The following is a 25,444-nucleotide window of genomic DNA, read 5'->3' on the forward strand; positions in this document are numbered from 1 at the left end:
TTCTCATGCATCATCCTGAGAGCAGCATGTCTGGTCCGGCCCCCTAGGAGATTAATTAGCAGCCTCAGCTAGCAGAGGAGCTGCTGAGATAAGCTCAACGCACAAGATGAATTACCTCGGCTGAAAGCTCAAAGTTCAGCTATTTTACCACATACAACAGGCTCAGTCTGGGGACTTTGGAGGCCCAATCTACGTCAGAATCTATTGTATCTGGGAGGGGAGTGCGGGGAAAGGAGGGGGGCAGTCGATGCATTGCCGGATCTGCTATATACATATACTCATCATGCTAACAGTTATGTGGCACACGTGATAAAATGCACTGCATCGTGAACATTTCTCATGGGACAGGCACAGAGTTTTGAAATTAACAAGGATGGAAGTAGATTTGAAATATTATTACTTGTGATCAGGTATACAGATGTCATTACACAGTTAGTTATATAGATGAACTTATTAACATGAAGCTTCTTTGTGGGTCAGCCATAGAAAAGTAGGCCAAAAGAAGAACTGGGCTAGTTGTATATCCAGGGTTGCGCACAATGGCACAGGAAACTGGACTTTACTGAAACTGTACAACACCACATCTTCTAAAAATCCTCTCCATCTTTTTCTTTCACTACATTACAAGGCGTAGATTAGCCATTTTTTTTGCCTATTAAAGGCCATTCACTTGTATTTCCTGCACTGCTCATTTCCTCAGTCTTAATGAAAGAGAAGAATATGGCACGGAGTAGCAAAGCGTATGTCTGGGACACCATCAGGGCACATACATAGAAGCCATTATAGGGTGCAAATGCTGAAAGGAATTGTAGGGTAGAGTGCTGCTAGTGTGTTGTAAGAAAGTCCCATAGTACAAAATAATAGTGTGTCAACAATTCTGCAGTCTTGAGAAGGAGAGGTAACCTTCCCGTTCTGCTGCCATCCCTCCTTCCCCCTGCTTTCCACAGAGAGAAGTAAACATTCTGACACCCACATTGTGAGAGAGTAGACAGAAAATCACTCTTGCTCCCATGCAGGGAACACAAACAATCCTGCATCTTTATATAAAAGCGCAGAACAGAGACCTGCGCTGGGAGGGGGCTAATTTTTGAAGTTAAGCTGAATGCATGCACCACTTATTCTCTTCCTAGACATTCTGGCTTGGACCAAAAAGCTGCTAGAGGCTCTACAGAATCTGTTTGTCTTGAGCAAATTACATTATATGTACAGTTGTATCTTGCAACTACAGCAGATAACAGCACTGCAGGCTGTTAAACAACAACAACACAATCCTAAGGCAGTACAGCCAATAATGATGCACTGCAATCCTGACATAAAAATGCAAACAGCAGGATAATTCTGTATACTGCTCACATCTTTACCAGCATACTTTTTATGAGAGACAGCCCACTGAAGCACAGATAGTAAATGCAGTGAAAAAACAAAGAGCATTGGAAATAATAGGCTAACACGTGTCCAATTTAAAACTCACATTCTATATGCAAATCAGAGAGGAAAACATCTGAGTCAATGCAAAAAGTAATGGACAGTGATGCATTTCCAATAGGCTTTCAAGATGTGAGCTGTTATAGTATCATTTTGGCTGAGTCAGGTTGTGAAGCAGCAGCTTTTTTTGCTCTCCATTGAGGTTAAAACATAATTTAGCAGGAACTGGAGGACTGCTGAGTGGCGGATGGAACAACAGTATAATAAATCAACTTGATGTTTCAGATGACCAGTGAAACACTGATAAAGCCCTCAACCAAGCTCCATCTACCATTGTTCACAAATGCAGCCATAAAGCATACGAATGTGTGTACTCACACACATGCGCACATGTACACACACACACACATGCCTATTGTACAGCTCAGGGAATTAATCCAATCCTTTGCTAAACTTTCAAAGTTATTTTCTGAAATGGATAACAGCAACTTACTTGTTACTGGCTGTGTTGTGTTCAGAGGTGTAAAACCCATGGATTTGACCTCAACACCGTACTTTGCTGTTGCTCAGCAGCAATGCTTTTAATGTATATGTCAAGAGCTGTATTTCATGGTAGAGAAAAACAAAATTTAATTACCTTTTATTAAAAAAGCATAAGACATTTTGCACATTGGTTCTCTTTCTTTATTACATCTATATTATCTTTGTCTTTATTTATGTCTTACTACTTTAATGATACTGTATGTTTAATCAAGCCACTAAAACACGGTAATGTATCAGTCTGTGAAGGAAATGGCTACCAAAGTCTCTGATCGTATGTGCGCTGTGACCCACATTGTCCATTGTCTATTGTGTATTGTATGTCCTGTGCTGCCCCCTTGCACTCAGTGTGAGGTCCTGTTGTCACTGTGCCATGTGTGCCACTTTGTACTCGTATTGCTTTGTGAGCTGTTGACGTGTTCCTGCACCTTTGACGCCAAAACAAATCCCTGTGCATTCCCTGCTCTTTACAAATAACGTGATTCTGATTTATGCCCATACACGCTCGACATCTAGACTGAGAGCACAAAAAAACTGAAGAAAGAACTCAAGATGTGAGTGTGAGTGTGCAGACATATGAGAAGAGAATGCATGCTGCCTATGGGTGGCCACATGGGAACACACCACATCCATCTGATTATCCTCCGTCAAAGCTCGTCCCCTCCCCCACCTCCACCCCCACTTTCACTTGGCAACGTGGAGAAGGCGTCGAGTAACCTCTTAAAATCATCCATCCTTTGAATGCAACCTTCAAGCTAGCCACCGGCCCCTCTGGAGAAAGCACAACAAAGTAGGACAGAAAGGAGCTTGGCAGCGTTCGTGTCCGTGCGGAGCTGCACAGAGATTTCAAATATTGAAAGACAGACATATGCATGCTCTCACAAATTCCCTGCGATGCACCTAAAAGCATTGCATGAAATATTGATATGCTCTTGCAAACTCAGGCTTTTCAGGCTGTGCTGCACGGTATGTGTATGTGTATGTGTATGTGTATGTGTCAGCATGTAACTGTAGGTTTGTAATTGTGTGATTTTGTCGACAGAGGTATCTCAAAATAAAAATCTTTACAAATGCCTGCAGGTTTTTGCCGTTTCCCACTCAAAGCGTTCTCATCCAGCGACATATCAAAATTATTAGTCGGCATCACAAGACCTTCCTCTGGTGGCCTTATCTTAAACAAACCATACGTCAAAGGTACGAAGAGCCTCAAAAATGTCAATCACACAGCTAAAAGGATTCAAGTTGAAGTACTTACATGGATTTGCAATAAGAACTGCTGCATTAGCTTGACAAACCGATGCACTTTTGCAATGAGTACAAATTATTTAACTGCAAACAGAAGGCAGCACCCCATGTGCAGATCAAATCACGAGCCAGGAGAGTAACATAGTGCCACGTGAGTACACCCTCTCCCTCCACTCCCCATACATCCACATCTACATGTAGCCCTTCTATCACTCTCTTCGTTCCCCCCGTCCCACCATGCAATTTGGCCAAATCTCAGAGTGCTGATAGCTAGAAGTGATTATTGACCACATTAAGAGGCAGATGAATAGAGAAGATGAATAGGTGCTGAGTGCCTGGAAATGCATTGGAGAGCCTCAGCAAAGGAGGTGGGCGAATCGACTGACCTTCACACAAACAGACCAGACCCCAATCTGTCGGCCAGCACTGTCAACACATGCCACCCGCTATGCTACTTTTCACACTGTCTGGCACCAAGTAATACCACTCAACCCTCCTCACACTGTTATTAAACACATTTGAAAAGAGTGTAGACATTGGGCAAGACTGGAAAAAAAAAAAAAAAAAACATAAATACAGCCAAGAAAGAAGAAAAGCAATAGCTATGTGTTGTTATTGCTCACAAGCAAAATTTTGTTTAATCTTTTTCCAGTGCAACAAAATAAACTCCCAAGTATTCAGCTAAAGAAAAAAGATAATAGGCTGTGTGCTCGAAAAAGGGGCAACACAATGCACCCCTTCCTGTCTATTGCTTCCATGTGCTTGCACGCCTACATGCACACGCAAAAACAAATACAAATAGCTCTGCAGAGACACACGTGCTTTTGAAGTTATAGTTAGAGGTAGCGCTTTAAAATGACAAATCAGTCATGAGAGCATCACATTATGAGAAGGTGATAAAACGTGACCTGCAGCAAGCAACTGAGGTCATCATTCTGGCAGGAAGTTGCAAAGCTATTACAGCACTAACACATCGCAATATGACAGATTTTGCCAACGAGAGGCAATTAATTCTCAACAGCACACTCAAAGACACAGCTGAAGTAGTGCATTAAGCCCAAACGTAGAAAATAAAAAGAAATAGGTAATGAAGAAAAGAGGTAGGAAAAATGTCCAAAGAACGCTGTTACCTAGAAGAAAGAGAGAAAAGCAGTGAGAAAAACAGTCATGACATTGTCTTCACCTTCACAACATTAATTCAGAGTCCAGAGCCCTTACAGATAAAAACTGGGGAAAACGATAAACTGGAGAAAGGAGAGTGGCAGCGTTAGAAGTCAGTATCACATTCAGCACAGAAAGAGACAGAGAAACCCAGACAGACAGAACAGGGAGAGACCACAGGACGGATTTGCGCATGTATATGCTGTATAAGGGCTGGATGGCTGATGGGCCTACCTGTTTGGCTGAGCTGAGAGGTGCTCCGGCTCTTGCGCGACATGCCAACGATGGCCTGCATTTTGGCACCAATGCTGGAGCGCCTCTTCTTGTCGTCAGTGCCTACCGTGCCAACCGCTGTGTCCGACTGGCTGCCGTCCGTCTTCTCCAGGTTACACATGTCACCGCTGATGCTTGTGCTCTTGGTCATGTTCATCCCACCCGACGGGCCCATCTGCCTGTTTTTCATTTTGGATGCAAAGTCACTGTCAGCCAGCGCCATTGACAGGGTGGAGGAGTGGGGGTGGGCAGGCAAGGACAGAGGAGAGGAAAGGACAGGGCAGAGGAGAGAGGAGGCCAGAGGTGGAGAGGAAATAAGAGGAGAGAGGAGATGATTGAAGAGGAAACAGGACAACAAGACAGGAGAGGACACGAGATAAGATGGAGAAGGGAAAGCAGAGGATGGGAGAGGGACAGGAAATGAGAAGATGAGTGGGGTGAAAGGGAGAAAAGGACAGAATTCAGGTACAGGAGTTCATGACTTACAGTATAGTTGAATTTAGGGCTCAGAGGTCTATATTGGTAAAAGGTGGGTCGCACAGTGAAAGATGATGCCACTGAATTCAGTTCCTCATATGTGAGCATGGATAAGACTATTTAACCATTGGTGGTATCAACTTTTAATAAGACATGGTAGGTTTTTGCATTTATTTTACATTTGTTCATATATTAAATGAAGTATGTTAACACCCCAGAAGAAAATGTCTCAAATCTCATTATTGCATCATTAACCTTCAGATGCTTAGCCACGTTTTTTTTTTTTTTTTTCCTCAAAGCACATTGTGTCTTACCAGAGCGTCAAAGCTAATTATACTGTGATCTTTGCTCATAAGACAGTTTGACGATAAGCAATTATTTCGGCATCAAGCTCTCTGCGCCTGATCCACGAGCACACGTGAGCTGTGAATCTGTTGTTCGCCTAATTCAGTTCTGGAGTCCAAATTGCATACGAGAAAAGAAAAGCTGTCCATCACCAGCGTAATTCTTTTTCTCTTCCTGTTTGAAAGGAAATAGGCCACCGCCATAATTAAGGTCTTATTTTGGCTCAGAGAGTGAAATGAACTTTAAGAGACAAATTACATCCTGTATCACAGACTCTGCATTTTTAATAGGATGAGTTACGTGTAAGAGATCACCCTCAGGGTACTATTCATTTAATAAAACGTCTGACCTCAACCACTCAACTTTCTTATAAAGACAACTTAGGGAAAGACACACTGATTAAAATACGCGGTGAATCAATGCGTTTTGACAATTGCTTCCATCAATTATTTCAATTAGGTTCAGAAAAATCCTTCTCTTTCACATATTGGACATCAGTGTTCAGCTCCATCGTCTGAGAACTGGAAAATGATCAGAATTTAATCTCTGCATTACGCTGCAAGTGTGCAGCAACAATATTATATAACCTTGACAGGAATTTGCTAAAAAAAAAAAAAAACTACAGGAGAGAAGGCAAGAGGGCCACCTTTAATTAAAATTCTGGCCTCATCTAGAGACTATACAGATCTTCAGCATTCCAGAGAGTGCTCTTGTTAATGGACTCAGTAAGAGTCTTTGTTTTGAACAGCACAGGTGAACTCTGGTCATATCTCCCAGTGGTAAACTGTTTGTGACGCTCATTAAGAAAAAAACTGTGACAAGGTATAGTTTGGGAGTCCAATGCCACAAGCACTGAGATGATAAAGATAGTACTGTATTTGCCACTTAGCCTTTCACGAATGAATGAGAACTTGGAAGCAATTAGCAAGCGGGTATTATTCTTCTCGCTCTTGACACAAAACTGCATTATTCTCTTTAACAGTAAATATGCATGCATTTGAATAAATGTAACTAATGTAGCTTTGGCTATTCGTTTCATACGGCTTGTTTTGCTTGGCAGATGGCAGTGCAATAACCCAGATGTGCTATTAAACAACTTTCACACCTCATATTTCAGCCTATAAAGCCTATTGTTTATGTTGCTTCTCTGTGCCAGTGGGCTCTGCTATGGATCAGCCAGTACTTTAACACATAAATATTGAATGCTTATTGGAGGATTAGTGCCTTTGATCAGTTAATGCAACCTGGGGCTTTGAAGCTGACTTCAAGCATCTCAACTCCCAACAACACCACGGGGCAATATGGGAGAGGTGACATTCTAAAATATGCTCTTTCACTGCCATCACAGTGGAGCTGCATTTCATCTGGTGGACACAGGACAATAACAGTGGAATCTGCCACTTTCATTATCTTCCAGCCACAGTAGTGAGGCCAGGGACACTGGGAAATATTGCCTATATTTTATTGTTAAAATGGAAAAGCAAGTTTGAACCTATTTATTCCCTTTTTTCATAGAAACTCACTATGAGAAGCAGAGAAAAATACTCAATTACACTGAAATGGAAACATTTTTCTGGTCTCCATGGACAGATTTTGGTTGGAAAGGATACATTTCACTGGTCTAATCTGACAAGTTATAGGTTTTAAATGGACATAAATATACTGATTTACCTTGATAAACTTCTTTTGCTGGTTTGGGCAAACACTCTACTCATTCCATGTATCGTTAAATTATATTATCATTCTGTTCATTTTAATAAAGGCTACCAATAATTCTCGAGTTCACTGTAACTGGTCTAAAAAGAAAAACAGGTCAAATTGAACAGATTGTTCTGATATAAATAGTCTCATTTTACTGAGCTAAACGGATTATATGATTGTCTACCACCTTCTAATCACTATTCTCTCCTCTTCCTCCTCAAACGCCCCCTCTAACTACAGTATCTCCTCTTCTTTCCGCTCCTCCTCCTCCTCCTCCTCTCCTGGCTGGGTCTTGGCACTCGGGCCGGTCCCCACAGTGAATGTGCCTGCCTGGAACACTGTGGCTCTCCAGGGATTTCTGATTTCCAACCTCAGCCCAAAGAACACAGAGTTCCGCGTCATGCAGATTGTGCGGCATGCATTTTCATCTAGGCCAAGATGTTCCCAAGGCACAAACAAAACCCTGAATTTTTTTTTGTCTCATCGTAGAGTAGACAGATTTGGTTTAGCTGCACCCAGTGTGAGGTCTTTAATTGGGCTAGAGCGACTGAATATAAAACACTCTCTACCCATGTGTGTGCTAGGTATCGACTAACACCACCTGTGATGCAGCAGTGAATAAAAACGTGAGTGGGTGATCTTAATGAGGCGGAAATAACTGTCTGCAATGTCTGTTATATTTTCAGAAATGTATTACATTTGTTTGCTTGTTTTCCACTGAAAGACACAATCCAAATATAAAAGCTGTTGTATAATACTCTGCATTATATACACTATTCTATGTTGGGTAAACTCTGTTCTGCAAAGCGGGTTAGGGTTAGGATAACGTAAACTGAGTTTAAGAGGATTGACTCTCCACTACATCCGTGGCAACCACTTTACATTAATTTGTGCTTTGGACATATGCAAATAACATTTCTAATGTGTGATATTTGTATTGTATTTTGTTTTTGTTTTCTCTTTAACCTTTTTAACCTGTATTGTATTGCTTACTTTGTTGTCTCTTAATATGAAACACTTTGTTACCTGTTGTTGAAAAGTACTATATAAAAAGTTATTAATATGTACTCCGGCGATCCATGCTGTATGAATGCCAAAGTGGGCCTACTTTTTAACATGTTTTAACTTAATTACCTTTTAAGGGCAATTTCCTCCTCAACTAGGAAAAAGGAAACAGGCTACACAAACACTGTATAAAAAAGGAAATGCAGAAGTCATCTCAGGTGTTTGCGTTTCTACCGACTCTCCTATCTGCCTGCACTCATCTTGTCTTTCACGGAGAAGATCGCTGCTTCCTTTTCATGAGATGCTGAGGTGAGGCAGAAAAATGGGTTTCTATGGCAACTGTGCTACCGGCTAGAGCAACCGCATGCATACATGCCTGTCTGCACAGCCGCAAAGTTTTCATCAGAGCAAAGAGAACCCTTAAGTTTAATTAAGTCTGAATCGTATTTTGTAATTCGCTCGTTTGCTGTGCTGGCAGCGCGCGCACAGGCTTTTTCTTCTTCTTTCCACTGGACGGGTGTTGTTGAATAGGCTGTGAGGACAGCGGTTAAAGTAAACATCCTTTCCTTCCTTGTTAATGATCCATCCCTGTTCTTCAAAATACCAATCTTTATTCTCACATGAATGAACCGTTTCCCAGGTAACAATATTGGATGGAGACATGGAGGAGGGAAGAGGTGAGTTGGGATTTAAAAGTGCTGATGGAAAGCTCCTTACATCCTGGAGACCACTGGACGTATCAGCTTAGAGGTGTGTGTATGTGTATTTGTGTGTGTGTGTGTGTGTGTGTGTGTGCGCGTGTATTAGCACATGCATGTGAATTTCCCTCTCTACACAATGGTGAAACACACGGTGGAAGCACTCACGTAATAAAAACACATATGGTTGAATGCTGTTCATGCCAGCTCAATGTGAATGGGTTTGCTTTATGTGCAGCTAAATGGACATACATTTACACTGTGACCTCAATTCATAGAGGATGAGTCATAAATAAATGTAGCTAGTAGCAATGTTTCTGACGAATCATATTGCCTCATTGCTCTCTTACAAGGAAAAGAAGATGAGTGAACATATTATGATTAAGGAGCTTTCCATCAGAAAAGCAGGTATAGCATCATATCAGTCGCATAGCACCACCTTGGCTCCTTGAAGTACCTCTGGATACGGGAGGTAGTTTATTGTGCAGCCTGATGCAAGCATCATCGATGGCAACTGTTACATAACAGTGCAACGAGAACGCAGCTCCTTTTTCTTGTGACATTCCCTAAATATCACAATGCTAAGCTCATCAAAGTAGAAAACTCTTCTCTCTTCCATTAGGAATCATAAACCCTGTGCCACAAACGCAGCAGCCATTTGAAGACTTTGCTCGGAAGTGCGCAATTAGAGTATCATAGAAAAACACATCTGAAATCATCTTCTCCTTTCCTTCCTGTTTTTCCTCCAACACCAGTGCACAACTTCACAATAGGGAGGCAGAACATCACTGCGGGATTCATTAGCAACAGGAACATGACATACATGCTAATCTACCCAAAATGCTACTGTTCACGGTCATTGTGACAGCAATACTATACAAAAATAAAATCATTAGCAACTGAGCAAATATCCTAGATAAACAAGTGAAACCTAGTTCTATGCCAGAGTCACAAATGTCAGTGTTTTTTATATGACAGCCATAGATACAGTAATAATTTTTTGCCAATAAAACTGCAGCTCTGTGAGTGATGGACTTGGTTGTTGGGAGATGCGAGTCATTTTGATACACCTTTTTCCGACACAAGTTATTGAGAGGACAAATACTGTGGTGTAGAAATGTTGCAAGTCATTTGTTTACAGACTTGGGTAACATCATAATTACTGATTTACCAGATTAGCAGGCACTGGGTATTGCAAAAAGCACAAAGAGCACACAAACCAAGCAAACAAATACACTGAGCCCCACTGTCACAGAGGCTTGTTGTATAATACCTGATAAATAGAGACGTTTGAGTACGTAACAGATTCTTAAATATTAACACAACAACCAAAAATCAACAGTACGATCGTAACTTATGTGTCACTTAGCAACCATTTCTGTTTTTGCTGTTCTTCATTTGCTACTTCTTGGTGGAAGTCAGGGATATTAAATACTTTTGATTTGAAATATATTAATTAAATTTTAGTGAAGATCTGATTTTCATTGAATATTAAATTACATGGTGTGGCTATAAATATTTTATACTGTGCCTTACAAAGACGTGGCTGGGTCAGGGTTAATCAAATTTAAAATAACAGTAACATGCAGCTTCTTCAGGCTTGTTGCTCAATTTTGATTTGTAGTATTTAAATGCTCACATAAACATCCTTACTGAAACTGCACCATCAATTTTTTTTTTCTTCTTTTGATTTTTTTTTTTTTTCAGGATTCGGGTTACATTTATGATGGGCACAGAAAAGCAGCATGTAATGACTCACATATAGCTTATGAAGCAAAGACATTAAAGATTTATACTGTAGTTGTCATGAAGGAACTGGGGTTGATCACTGAGATAGGAGCTGTCAGCATCTTGAAAGCAGGGCGTAGGTCAGCTCACTTTCAGTCAAGGAGGTAGATCTAATTTGAAATTCAAATACTCTTGTTATATTAAAATGTATCTTGGGCACGTATACTGTGTGCTCAAGCAGTTTTTTTCTCCCAAATCTTCAGTCATTTTTTTATTGACGGTACTGAAAGTGAATTGATGGCATGGAGTGCGAAGGCTTTCCAGAAGGACAAAATGAGATGTGGTAGACAGGAGTAATTGGAGGAATGTGGGAGGTTTGGGTTGACAAGTTGCAGGTACAGTGTTACACTGTGGTGACTCAGACAGCAGGTGAGGGACAGACAGACAGATAAAATGACGCAACATCCCAGCACCGAGCAGCTCACACAAACAGTAAAGGAACATAGACTGCAGCCTCAGAGCAAGCGAACGGACAGCTGTGCATTCTCTCAGCATTTCCTTAACTCCTGCTGGTGTATATCTGTATCAGTATATTGTGTATGCACCTGTATTCATTTCTGGTGCATTTAGCCCCCTACACACACAAGTGTAATGCGTTTTCTTAATCAGCGTGCACACAGGTGCAGTCTTACCGAGGTGTTAATCGTACATTACAGTGTATTAGCTTTTAGCTGAATGTGTTTTCTCTTTAGTCCAAGGAGACGGTGAGCACTGCTAATGTTGGTAAGAGGCACCTACTTAAATCCTGCTGTGAATGCAATTTGATACTGATGACATCTTATTAGAGGGGTAAGCTAATCTTTTAGCCTGCTGTGAGAACCCATGGGGTTCCAAATCAATTTGCTCTTGAATTTGCTCTTGACATACTTTTTATATCTGCTATCCCAACACTCTTCAGAATGAAATCATACTCCCTTGTGGCCACGCTGAAATGATGCCATGTTAAATATAGTGTTAACATGGAGGAAATGAACCATTTTACATGCGTTAAGTTAAAAGTACAGTGCTCCACACATGTACTCAATAACATGTAAATGACCGCATTATAATCAAACCATATTTTATATGCTACCTATGATCCACAGATCGCCATATTGAATAGGGCTGGGTATTGGCACTGATTCCCCAATTTGATTCAATTCTGATTCATAAGGGTCCAATTCTGATTTGATTGATTTTGAAAATTTGTATTGTATACTTTGTATTTTATTGAAAACACATCAAGACATTTACTTGATGGTACTGGCATCATTAATTTGTTCAAAACATGTAATTTGGCTAGTTTCCATGTTCAGCAGATGACGGATGCCACAACTGTAAAAGATTTACTTTTGACATGGTTGCTGCGCTGTTTCTGCATTCATTGTATCTGCCACTGATGTAAGCAGGCTGCATGGTTTACCATACTGTTGTTGCCTCTTGACTATAGTGAGTAGTAATGATGCTGGTCACCTTGTGGTTGTTAGGTATTGCTAGGGAAAAAGGTACATCGTCACCAAGGTTAAAGGATAAAGGATGGTGAACACACTGCGCTTAGTGGACTCTAGGGAAGTCACTACACAGTGCACATCACCACAAACACGTGCACAGCCCACACTAGTGGGCTACAGGAGAGCTACAAGTCCACAGTTTTGTTAGTGGGAGTCTACAGTTAGAGGCCTCCATGGATGGGTGCCTTTAGCTCAGGGATGTGTTACCTTAGGTCAGTCTCTGAGATACTCCTCTGGTGCAAGTCCTCTTCATTCTCCACCAAATCCTCCTGATGCTCCTCCTCTCTGTCTACTCTGCCTCCCGATCCCTTCCTCCCTTCCTGCAATCCCCCGTCTTTGTTTGCCCTTCTCCCATCTTCCCCGCCAACCCCTCCCCCCGTCTCCTCCTCCTCCAGCACTTCCCCTAACTGCTCATCCCCTTCCCGAGACTGGCTCCGTGATCGTAATTGGCTGAGGACAGAGACAGAGGCACGAGTGCGGCACATGCAAAGCAGAAAGGAAACCAAACAAAGCATGAAAAATGTCTATGAGAGAAAGAAAGACAGAGACAGAGACACAGTGCAGCCAATAAAGAGAACAGACTGTTTAAACAGTAACTGAAAACAGAAATGCAGACTCACAGTAAAGCACCATGCAGATGAATTGTGTTATGCTTTGATATGACAGAGCATCAAGTAGATGCAGGATGATTCATGTTTCAGCGTGTTGCCAGACATGGACAAACCCTCCCCCTGAGCCTGACAGAGTTCAACCATTTGGCTCCAGATGTTTCTAAAACGGAGCCAAACCTGAACTCAACAGTGTGGGAAAGTGACACTAGGGGGTGCATTTTCCTCTTTGGTTGAACCAGGTGCAAACAGTTTCAAAGCTGAAAATGTCTGGACATGGCAACATGTATGGAAAGACAAGTTTGTGGCTCGGGTGAATTTGCCCATGTCTGATAAGACTGTTTGCTCAGTCTGTGGTGGGGTTAAAGGGACAGACAGAGCTTAGTGCCCCCTGGTGTGGAGACCAGCCTACCGGATCTTGCGGTTTCCTTGCGGCCTTTCTGATTGGACAGACATGTAGCTCGTGCTGCTGAACCGAGAGGCACTACTGGTTCTCGACACAGCGGACACGTCGCTTACATCGCTGTCTGATGACTTGGCCGACAGGTTATCTGAGCCCCGGGGATCTCTGCCTGAACGCTGCAGAGAAAGCCAAACAAAACAAAATGTAGGTTACTATCATTTTACTGCCTCTACATCATCATTCTGTTGCTTGACTTGTGCTGTATTTTTGGCAAGCTCAAGTCTTAAGATTCACAAATTTTTGAGTTTTGCTGTTAAAGGAAGGTTTAAGAGGTGTTTTTGTATTTTGAGTATAACAATGGCTTCTTCAGAACAACTCAAACCTCTTCAGACATTAAGTGGCTAGTGACAAGGATAGTCTCATTAAAAATAACGCAAGAGAATAATGTAAACTGTAGGCTAGTATGTAACAAAAGGACACAAACGAATACTGCCAAAAAGTTTGGCTGTGTACATGCCTTTGTCTTTTTAAGGACAACCATTCTACCTAAGAGACTTGTTGTAGCAGAGGTGGGCTGATTAATGGGAATAATGTACATTCATTAGCAATGTTCTCAGAAAAGGACAGAAAGAAACATCAAAGAAGACACTGTTACATAATACGATTTGTTTTGACTAAAACACACATGAAATAGTAGCTGTACCTTTTCAATGGTCAAAACTTGAAAGAAGTGTTCAATACAGAGTGATGATAAAATAATAGTAAGGGATTTTCACCAAACAAGGCTTTGTTGGATTGATTCAAGAATCTTTGTGGCGTGAGAGAACAGAGATGTGAGATGGTATAATTACAGATAAAAAATGGATCTAAGAGGACCTGAATGGAGTGTTACAGTAACTGTTCTACTGTACAGATGTTTGGGAGTAATCCCCTCAGAGGTGTTGTATAATAATAATAGGAGCATTATGTTGTCAGTGGTACTTCCGCAGAGGATAAATTTCAACAGAGACAATTACAAGTTTGAAGCTGCTTTTTATAGACTGTTAGCAAACACTCTGGCTGCTCCTAGGACAATAGCTCTCATACCAGTGACTTAAAAGGAAAGCAGGACAGAGATCCTTTGTCTTATATGGCTTGGCCTGGACGAGGTGAGACACTAGGCTAAGGCCAGTTTCTTTAAACAAGTTAAGCACCTCTTCATAACAGAATAGTAAACACTCACTGGAGACACTCACTGTCACATTCCATGAATTAACAAGGAAAGGCTCATGAATCAACTGAGCCTTACTCAGTATGTAGTGTGTTCTACCCTTTGGACTGGGTTGAGTGTTTACATGTTTTGGTGTGTTTGTGTGACTTTGCGTTTTTGTGTGTATGTGTATGAGACTGTATGTACTCTGAGCAAACACAAATGCACATGCACAGTAGCGTGTTGCTGTGTGCATGGGTGCACGCGTGACTGCTTGCATGTTTGTGCCATATGGCCGACATGCATGAAAACAGAAGTTGGTTTTTTTTCTGCCAAATGAGACTACAGCATATTAGGGCTGCTCTCTGAAAATCAACAGATCAAATCATCGAATGCAGACCACGTCAGATTCTTTGAATCGAGCAGTCATTTTTATTTGTTTAATAATTCAATCAATTACATTTTTTTAAGGTTTACAAAGTACAGAGATAAGTTATAAGAGTTTAATTCAACCAAACATACCTGTGTGCTATTTCATTATCCTGTTTCAACATTTCAAACTGCATGGTAATTCAAATTTGCTGGCAATTACAATCTTTATGCGGCAGTCTTGATAGAGTCTGATACATTTTAATGCTCAGATATGTTTGTATGAATGTGCTGCATTTGATTATGACTGATTATGACTGCTTTGATTATTGTTATTAATGTTCAACTTTGAAACTGGTGCCAGTGCATTTTCTGATGGCAAGAAAGTCTATGAATTTTAAATAAATAAACAGATCGTCACATTAGCCCTTTATAGGGCAAGTGACTATTTTTGGTAATTTCCGAAATTTTACATATCACGCCCATCCCCTGTCTCAGTTAGTTCAATAATCATTTGGTCTTCACCCAGCCAATCAGCAAAGATCGCTCTACATCCCAGGTCACATGATTGTGGCATTTGCCCAATCTCAATGGCTTTGATTTTCTATTACAAAATGAAAATTTTAGAAAAATTTTATAGAAGTAATAAAGTCCTGTCATGTTCTCTAATAACAGTATAGGGTTGTTGTTTTGTTTTGTTTTTTTTGAAGTATTTCAATGAGTGCCCTATAAAGGGTTAAGTAGCTGAATCTTATTCAACTGAGGAAATTGTGGGTACAGCCATACTTCTTATTTGTTTTTACCCTCTGGTAGTCCTGCTCCAGTCTAGAGTCTGAGCCGGCTCCCTGCTTGTACTTATTCATCTTCAGTTTCATCTGCCTGGTCCTCTCCTCCACGTCCATACCTGAGCAGAGAAAGAGAGGAGCGTCAGAGGATGGCTGATATTGTGAGGGAAGGAGCTGATGGAGGGACATATTGTTATGGTAAGAGAAAAGCTTCTGCTGAGCTATGAGCCATGAGCCATGAGCCATGACAAAGACAAGTCTAATGGAAAAAGCTGAATGGTTGGCTGTATTTAAAAAAAAATAATAAAAAAAAATGCTGATTGCGTAACATACACTTGTGCAATTCTGACCAAATAAAGGCGCCCAGAACTAGCGACTGTTTTGTCATTTCTTTATATATGTAGATGACCATAAATTGTACCTCTACCTAGGGCAACCTGCACATGTGCAAATAGGTGCATTTGTGACCAAACACCACAAACCCAGGCACATTTAACAGTACAGGAAACCCATTTTACGCTAAAAAAAAAAACTTATTTTGGATTCAATAATTAATTACATAACTTAATTTATTGATCATATTATTTTACATGTAATACTACCTTTGACAATGCTTGCTACATGGGCTTCAAGATAGATTCTAGATGCTAATAATTCTATGGCAGCACATTAAGTTGCTGAATGAACGTAGCACGTGGCAAGAGCCATCTCTCGCAGCCCAAACTGAAATGTTCACAAAAACACACACCTGCTTTTTGTAATTTCAGTCCATTTGAAATCATCACAACATCCACATGGCCTGAATCATCTTCTGAATATGACTTATGTTTAAGTATAATGTTCTGTTTCACACTACATCATGCACTGCCAAAACATCAGCCCAACACCAACACGAAAACAAGCCATAACCCTGTGCCATGAATGTATTAATCCCACTAACTAAGAACTAAAAACTCTGGGATTGCTAAAAGATGGTCCAAACTGCAAGACTTACGTGATGTTCTTTTCTCAGAGCATAAAAAATCTAGCTTTGATATAATTTACTGACTAAATAACTCATAATTCATTCCCCAAGCAGGCAGCCATTAGTCCTCCTCAAGCACATTGGTTTCTTAACAGCCCACAAAACTTAACAGCCCACGACATAAACTGAAATCCAGCTGCAATTTAGTCTGAGGCACAGAGATGTGAATCTCAAAATTGGCACTTCCCAATCATCGCTCAGTGTTCAAGACCAAATTATACCTGGCTTTCCTGCATCTCCACTCTCTGGACCCACTCTATCTCTCTACTTTTGTGTTGTATAATGGCAGTGAATAGAGTGGCAGTGAACACACACACACTCACGCATACACACGCAAGTGCCATGCACATACATGTCCAGATCCACACGCACACACACTCTTACAAACAAAAAAGAAACAAAAAACAAAAGCAACGGAAACAAAGAGAAAATGAATGGATGCATTCGACACAATAGGTGAGGCAAAGTGAAATTCTCCCAGCGCTGTGGAGTTTCTTTGTAGCTGATAGTCACTCTGGTGATTAAATAACATCTTCCATCCTACACAGCTCCTCCTTACGTTAAGTAACTGATCAGTTTTCATTAAATTCTTGAAAAAGAACTGAACTCAGGAAACCGCTGCTTGTGTCACACCAACATGACTGATGCTGTTTTGTAATATCTAATGTTGTATAAAAACAACACTTTTTAAAGTTGGAGCAAGCTGGGACAAAAAAGATGGTGGGAGATTAAAAAGGCTTGTCAGATTGAGTTTTTACCAGGGAAATCAAATTTTCTGTCAAGCTACTAGTTACACCTTTTTTTGTAATCTTACCCTGTAATGTCAGGCTTTGGACATTATTCTAAAATATAAGGTTAGGGTTAGTTGGATTATTCTACATTATGGCCAAAAAAAAAAAAAAACAGTTTAGGTCAAAAACCCAATTATGTACATAAAAAGCGTTTTGGCACCCCAGAATATTTGTTTTTACCCTTTTGTCCTTAATCTAGTGTATCCAAACATAATCCTCAAGAGGCATCAGAAACAGAATAATCAACATAAGGCTACCTCTCCTTTGCATTCATAGTATCATCAGCCAATGACTGTCGCCAATCTGTAGCTTTGGTTTAGAAAGGTAGAAAATAACACAGTGTCTCACACAAGACCTGCTGCATCAAACCACACTGGCATGACCATGACCATGCTTCCATGTACTGTAAGCACACACTCTGTGCAGGGCAAAACCAAAGTGACGGAAATGACAAAGAAGCCAGGGAGCGTCCTCGAGAGGACGGCTGAGAGCGCAGACAGCAAAATAGGGATGGACGTGAGCGAAGCATGAAAAGAAAGGACATTAAGGATGAGGGGAGGTGGGCGGGTGGGCAAACCAGGAAGGAAGTCGAGAGCGGATAAGAGCAGTAGAAGAAGACAAAGAGGGAAAAGAAGAAGAAGAAGAAGAAGAAAGGGACAGACCTGAGTTCGTCCAACTTGGTGAGTCCGTGTCTTCTGGGATCACATCACAGAATGGACAGACACAGACAGAGGAGAGGAAGATGGGTGTGAGAGGATGCACGAAGGGCGGGTGGGGGGGTGAGGCACGGGTGGAGGGGATTGAGGAGGAGTGTGGGGCGGGCCAGAGGGAGAGCGACGCCGTCACCATGGTCACCGAACCCGCAGGGGTGGAGGAGAGGTGGGGATCCGAGTGAGGAGGAGGAGGAGGATGGAAAGAAGGGAGGAAGGAAGGGAGGAAGGGGCGAGGGAAGGTGGGAATGGGAGGAGGTGGGGGGTACACAACACGACAACAACACGACACAACAGTGACAAACAACGAGCAACAAGCACAGAACACACAAACAAAATCATAGAGTACACCAAGAGCACGCAAACTTCACCATGGGCACAGTGAGAGGTCAAACTAGAACAAGAGGGTGTGAGGCCAGGAGGAGCTGAAGTAGAGGCTGAGAGTATTGTTATTACAAACTAGAAAAAGGGGGGTAGAGGTGAGTTTCTGTGCTCTAGAGAGGAAGGGAGCTGAAACGGTAAAGAGATGTTAATGGTAGGAAGAGAATCTGAAGCTGACAAAACCGGACAGAAACAAGCTTTAGACCTTGGAGGGTGTGGGGAGGGGCGGGGAGGAGGAGGAGGAGGAGGAGGAGGCAGGTGAGGAGGAAAATAGTGGGTGTCACTTGAGTCTGCGTGGGGCAACTGTGGGGAGACAGCCTGGAAAAAAATAACAAACACATAAAAGAAACCCCAAACAAACAAACAAAACAAACAAAAAAATAACACAAAGTAAAAGCACAGAGCAGCGAGCCACACAAAAGAGAGAGCCAGCTACCTCACCGAAGTTTCAGACTTGACCAGAATCCCGAACGCAGCCTTGGTGTGGTGCAGGGTGTGCACGCAATTTGAAACACACACATATATATATGCACACATGCACACAGGCACTGACGGCAGCTAGCCCCGTGAAAGCAAATTACGCAACAAGATCGACTGCATGCTTTCAGGCATCTCTCTCACTTCCAATTACATATTTCCTACCGTCCATTTAACTCATACCCCTGCTTCCCCTCAGTCTTCTGAGACCTTGGTATATGCTGAGGAAGACACTTTCCCTTTCCCTCCAAAGTTGATCATGAGCTGTGCTTTCATCTCACTATGATTAATCAAGACATTGCCATGTGTGTTTTGATGCTGTATAATGATGCTCTCCTGCACCCAACACGATTGCGGTTCACTTCAGACTGTGAGGTTCAACATCGGGGTAAGTTTGTAACAAGAGACACCCCTGACCCTCCTCACATGAGTCAGAATGTCCACCATTCTGTTAATCCTGCTCCTCCGATCCCCTCAGCTGCCTTCCTGCCTAATCTCATTCCTGGAGTCTGAACCTGACAAAACTAACAGTGACAGCTGGGAGGGCGAAAGTGCCCCGCTCGGATCATACTTAATTTTCATACCCTCTCACAGAGCATTTGCATTTAGCTCAATTAGTACTCCATTAGGGTGAATAATGAAGTGTCACATGAATAAAAAGACAATGTGAGACATCTGCCTCACCAGCTTTCATCTCTTTGTGGCAGCTAACATCATCTCATTACAGAGTCAAATGATAATCAAGAGAGCAACTGATTTTTTTTTTTTTGTTTCGACTGCATCATGTAGGTCATCAGGAAAAAAAAAGTATTAATACAGAAATGGTGTCAAAGAAGTAGCACAACTCAATATTAATTAGCATGAAGACGTCTCCTGTGGTTATAAGTTTATATGGTGTTATCACAGCATATCTACCAAATACAGCTCAGTTCTTACAAATAATCCCAAGATTACAGGCCACAGCTTGACAGCTACTGTAACAGCACGGCTAAATTGCACAGTATTACAAGCTATAACAAAAGGTCATAGTGTATTTAAGAAGCAGAATATCAGTAGAATATTTCCATACATTCCCATATGCATTGTAGATATGTAAATGTTCCCTCTACAACATATATTGACATATGTCAGAGCCACATATACCATTACTGAGGACTGTGAAATGCAAATACTGATTCCAGTTTAACACACTCAGGAAGGAGAAGGAAGAAAACCAAAAAAAAAAAAAGAAAAAAAAGGAAATAATTGCACGTTTGCTCCCATATATAATCAGTCTTTGCAAACCAACGCCATACTCTGCAGTCTGACATCCCATCCAGTCATCTTCAAGTCACAAAGTCAATATGAAAATGTACTTTCAGATAGATTTTCATAAGCATGCAAAGTTGAATGTGGGAATGTCATCATTATCACCATGCTTTCTCCAAGGTATCTGCAGGGTCCACCAATTTAAAGACCATTTAGAATGCAGTTTAAGACATATTTCATGACCCTATGGACCAAAGTATGAAGGTTAAAGAAAATCAACATGGAACAGTACTGCGAGGTGGGTGTAGAGCTTTCATCAGCAGCTTCATGCTTTTCTGATTTCATGTTCAGCTCTAAAGCCTTTACACCCTTGGCCCTAATTTGAGTGTTGTCTTACTGGTACAGTGGTGGGCTTCATGTTCCCTTCCCAGCATTGGTTGTAAACATGGACAAAATGCACCACATCTTGTTGAACCGTCACTCTCCCATCTAGCTCTGCTGAATGTGGCAGTTAGAGACTGAAGTCGGTTAAATTCAGTTAATTCACTGTTCACAGTGTTTACACTTCATAAAGCCAGGGTTTCCTCTGGCTGTGTTTTTCCTGCGGTACCTCCAAGTTGAAAAAAACAGAAAAAAATTGGCTACTTTTGGATTTTACAAAATCCAAAGGTTTGCCTTTAATATTGAATTTAAGATTTTTTGAGGACTCGTTATTGGTGAGACTAGGAGTGAAAGGTATGAATTTTCATTTGGTCTTATGTGATTAATAAATAGGTCATAAGAGAAATTTTTAGCTCTTTCTCATTGCTATCTATTTTTAAAGGATTTCCTCCACAAATGTACAAAGAAGTATAATATACTACTGGCAAGACAGTCTTATGACATGAGGAAACCAGAATTGAGGATGCAGGACATTGTAGTATTAGGTATTACAACATGTCTGCGGTCCATTGAAAATGTACCAGTTTATCTTAGAACTGATCCAAATAGTTGCACAAAAGGACAACACTGCAGAGTAATAAAACAGTAAGAAAAACATAAGACCGATAAGAAGCAAACCTACAGCCACAGTGAGCACTACTGACTGTATTAGACACGATCTACTCGGAAACTGGTTCTGAGCATTTTGCTTTGTGTCGGTCCAAAGAGGATGGTACTGTCTGTATATATGTGTATGTGTGTGTGTGTGTGTGTGTGTGTGGATATGTGTATGTTGTGGTTACACAGAATGAATCACATTTGAGAGTTGGGATGGGAGGGGTGATGGTAGCTTAGAAGCTTGTGACTGGAAGGTCACTAGATCGAATCCCTGGACAGGCTGGGAAAATGATGGCGGGAGAGTGAATGAGAAATACTCTCCCGTCCCTAAACAATTACCGTCAAGGTGCCATTGAGCAAGCCAATTAACCCTCGACTGCTCCAGTGGAGCTGCTCAGAGGCTGGCAGTAGAAGACTGTGGTTGTACTGTGCAGCTTTCAGTCTGAATGTTCAAAACTGTATGAATGTAAAGCAGAGCACTGCTGGAAAAGAGGATGGTGCTCAATCAACCTCATCAAGAAAAACAAGGTTTTCATAAAACATGTAGAGATAAGGAGAAATACACACATAGGAAGAAACGAAGAGAAGTGGACGTGAAGGCAGAGCAGAATAAAATCTAAGAGAGAGAGAGCAATACAGAGGAAAGGCGAGGAGGCTAGAGCGAGGCTGAAAACAAAATGGACAAGGGTGGAGCAGAGCAAGTAAGAGAGACTGACTGACGATCAGGCTTCCTGTCAGTCCGAGGCTTCATTATAGCTTGTATCTCGGGCGGTGGGAGGCAGAAGCCTTGGGGCTCTGTCTGATCTCCTGCACACTCACTGGAGAGTCACTGGGTCTTGTTGGCCCACAACACGAGATTAAAGCACACCAGCCGCCACACAAGGCAAAAGCAATCCGATACATCAGTGAAAAACTGCTTTGAATGTTCACCAGACAATGCATTTAATGTCAGTGTGTCACGTGCTAAATCTTTAAATATGTCTGGACGAGTTGTTATGTGGCTTACAATGATGCAATCAGTAGGATGTGATACATTTTCTTGTGCTGTTTTTCCAAGGTGTGATTAATAACTTTTGGATGGAGTTATCCAATAAATTAAAACACAACTTCCATCCTCAGACACTAGAAAAAAAATTCAGATCATATGCATAACAAGTATACAAGTGATATAACGGGTAAATATACTAAATGAGACCTAATTTACAGGGGAATGAAAATGGACATGTTCCCATGGAAGTGTGTTAGGGCAACATGACAAACGCCAGCATCTCAAGATGTTATGGGGTCACTGCCTTGGCAACGCAGAATTTCATGTCTATCTTCATCCAATGCTGGAAGAATCTCAGCAAGTAAACTTTAAAGCAAGAACTGCAGGAGTCACATAATGGACATACGCTGGTATAAAGAAATCATATTTTAAAGAATATGTTGCCTGTTCTCAACCAGCATGGGAATTCAGTCTTTGTAATGATGAAGTGTCTGAGATTTGAGTATCCACAGCAACATCAGCCCCATGCTGCACTGCAAAAACCACATCAAAAAGAAGGACAGAAAGGTATACACTCAGAGCCAGACCTGGGCAACATTATACTGCAATAGGTTTCAAATAATTGTGCAGCTCCTTGGATGATTGATGTATCATACCAAACACTTCGACAGACAAAAAATGTAGACACATCAGTAATAACTGTATATGAATACACCCTATACTTGCTGCAAGCATTTCTAACATATTGTCACATGCCAGGTGAAAACCTTTTATCTCCAAAGTGTCAAATTTTCAGGAACTAGGGGAAGCAGTGTCCAGCTTGATAAAACATGCATTTTTGTTTTGATGCAATGAACTTTGAAAATGGTTTCATAAGCACAAAGCACTGGAGATGTTTCTAACCCATCAGATGAATGTGTAATACTTTACTTGAAGTATTAACATGAAAATCTCCAAAACTGAAGTTCAGTTTGTCAGGTTTTCACATGACAACAGCGATACTGAACTTGTACACTGTCCAGGTCTGGTTTTGATGAGGCTGTAATTCAGCCGATAATAGAGTCCACACAAGCTGCAACGCCAACTGCAACACCATTCATTTGAGTACTTTCACTCTTTAAAAAAGGGCCAGATTCACAGAGTGAATAGGCTGTAATCTTCATAAAATACTGCCAAATAAATTTTAGAATGGTCTTAAGAAGCCTCTTAAGTGCAATTCTGCAAATTTTTTTTCAGTCTGATCAATTTTACAAAATTGATTTCTTGCTTGTGAACTTCTCAAATAGGACCTCCAAAGCAAGTACAATGTACACTGAAACAACAAAAATGTATTTTCGGTACATTAAATATTCATATACTGCACTGTGTCTGCTGGAAAGAGAATTATAGCCTTTTGTTGGTTTGACGTTTTTAATACATTCACATGTCCTTTAAACAGAAAATGTTAACATCATCACCTAGAAAACAATTTGGTTCAGTTATTCAGGTCTGCTATATTTACTGTTTTCTTAAATAAGTAATTGCAAGTATCCAAAAAGGATCAGACATTGGCTGGCTTTTGGTTATTTAATTAGTGTGACCAGTGCTACATTACTGAAAAAGAGGTTACCCAGTTCCTAACACTGAAGGCCCGTGGTGACCACATTCTTAGGATGGCCTGTATGAGTTGTTTACTCTTCATGAACTCATTTGAAAGAGTGCTAAAAAGTCAAAACACTCCATCAAAGTGAAATAAGGCTGTCAGATATCCACACCCAAACCAACCTGTCTCAGTGGGGGAGGGCTGCGTCTGCGCCCCTCCATCTGACAGAGAGCCATTGAGCCCTCGCTGCTGGTCCTCCCATGTCACCTCTACAGCAAGCCACACACACAGATACACACACACACACACAGGTTTACACACTACAGGAATATGAAGTACAATGGATTACCGACTTAACCCGCTGCCTGATGTTAGACCTATCATGCAAAATTGTTTTTCCTGTTCTTTCCATGATGAGGAGTCATTTGTACTAATTTGGTTTTTAATACAGTTTACCTATAAATATTGTGCCTAAATTGTTCACAGTGGAAAGCAGGGGCAGAATGCTTCTTTTTGCCACTTCAGCATTGAAATCATGGACAGCTCCTTAGCAAAGATTATGAACTTTGCTCCATCTGCTGGCCAGTAGAGGAAATAACCTCTCAGGTCCTAAAAAAGCATCTGGGGTTATACTCACCCATACCTCTACAGAAAAGCATAATGCGCTGGATTCAAAAAGTATCACAGTCATTTATTAGTGTTCAAAAATGAGATCACTTGAGCTACTGTGACAAATTTTAAACATTTTTACTTTTTTATGATGAAAATTGGAGACTTCTTTCTAAAGTTTAGTTGGGCAGAGCTGCCTAAGAGTACCAACTTCTCGGCAGCGTAGGGGGGTTCAATACTCCATGCCTAATTGAAATGATTGGCAATTTCACAATGGAAATGGAGAGCTCTGTCATTGTGATGTGGAGATGAGGGGAATTAATTTCCATTAAATCAGAGGGTAGATTAGGGCTTTCAGGCTGTACCGGAGCCAGAGAAGGACAGAGTAGCAGAGTTCACAGTGACAGCACTCTGCACATATTAACATCAGCTTCAGCCCTATACCACTCTAATGTCTTCACTCCAGCTCAGTAGGAATAAAACACATTCTTCCTATATAACAGATGATATATGGACAAAGGAAAGTAAGACTTTGCAAAGTATGTAAAAGTGATAAACTTAACAAGGTAAAGAAGAGGGCAAAGAAGTTTGGCTACCTAACACAGAGAAGCAAAATGGCTACAGGGAATATCACGCATGTAGAAGTTGTGTTGACCGAGAAAGAAAGCCCACACTGCAAAACCACACCATCACACTATTCACAGGACTTGCCTTTTCTCCCATTTACAGGTGGGCCCTGGGGTTTTTCCTCACAGTCTGCTGCTAGTAAGGAGACAGATGGTGCTTCATAAGACGAAGGAGCTGTGATTCATATGTTGCATTAGCATGCAAACACACATGTACATACTCATACACACACACACACACACACACACACACACACACACAGCTATCCCAAGAGCCCATAAATGATATTTTGCAGATAAAAGCTACTACACAAAATAATATATGTACTATGAATCTATGGTTAATTATTCTGCACGTTTCATGAGAAATCTCTTGGGGCCAACAATGAGCCAGTTTCATATAGCAGAAATTAGGCTGCAGAAAGTCATTCTGAACATGCTGATCACAAAAGATTTGAAACATTAAAG

General features: G+C 41.2%; 1 protein-coding gene across 3 annotated transcripts in view; it reads right to left on the reverse strand.

Moving 5' to 3' along the window:
• rims2a (regulating synaptic membrane exocytosis 2a) overlaps positions 1–25,444 on the reverse strand; it is a 152,515-nt gene that overhangs the window by 14,118 nt on the left and 112,953 nt on the right. The window contains exons 24-28 of one of the 3 annotated variants that reach the window (XM_030072003.1): positions 17,980–18,012; positions 15,521–15,621; positions 13,169–13,335; positions 12,356–12,598; positions 4,606–4,823 (exon numbers count right to left, since the gene is read on the reverse strand). In XM_030072003.1, the coding sequence (XP_029927863.1) occupies positions 4,606–4,823; positions 12,356–12,598; positions 13,169–13,335; positions 15,521–15,621; positions 17,980–18,012 (762 nt within the window). Of the gene's footprint in view, positions 1–4,605; positions 4,851–12,355; positions 12,599–13,168; positions 13,343–15,520; positions 15,622–17,979; positions 18,013–25,444 lie in introns of all 3 variants that reach the window. The other 2 variants (XM_030072005.1, XM_030072004.1) reach the window with 2 other exon arrangements.

The sequence above is a fragment of the Myripristis murdjan genome, chromosome 16 (genome assembly GCF_902150065.1).
Source record: "Myripristis murdjan chromosome 16, fMyrMur1.1, whole genome shotgun sequence".
Taxonomy (NCBI): domain Eukaryota; kingdom Metazoa; phylum Chordata; class Actinopteri; order Holocentriformes; family Holocentridae; genus Myripristis; species Myripristis murdjan.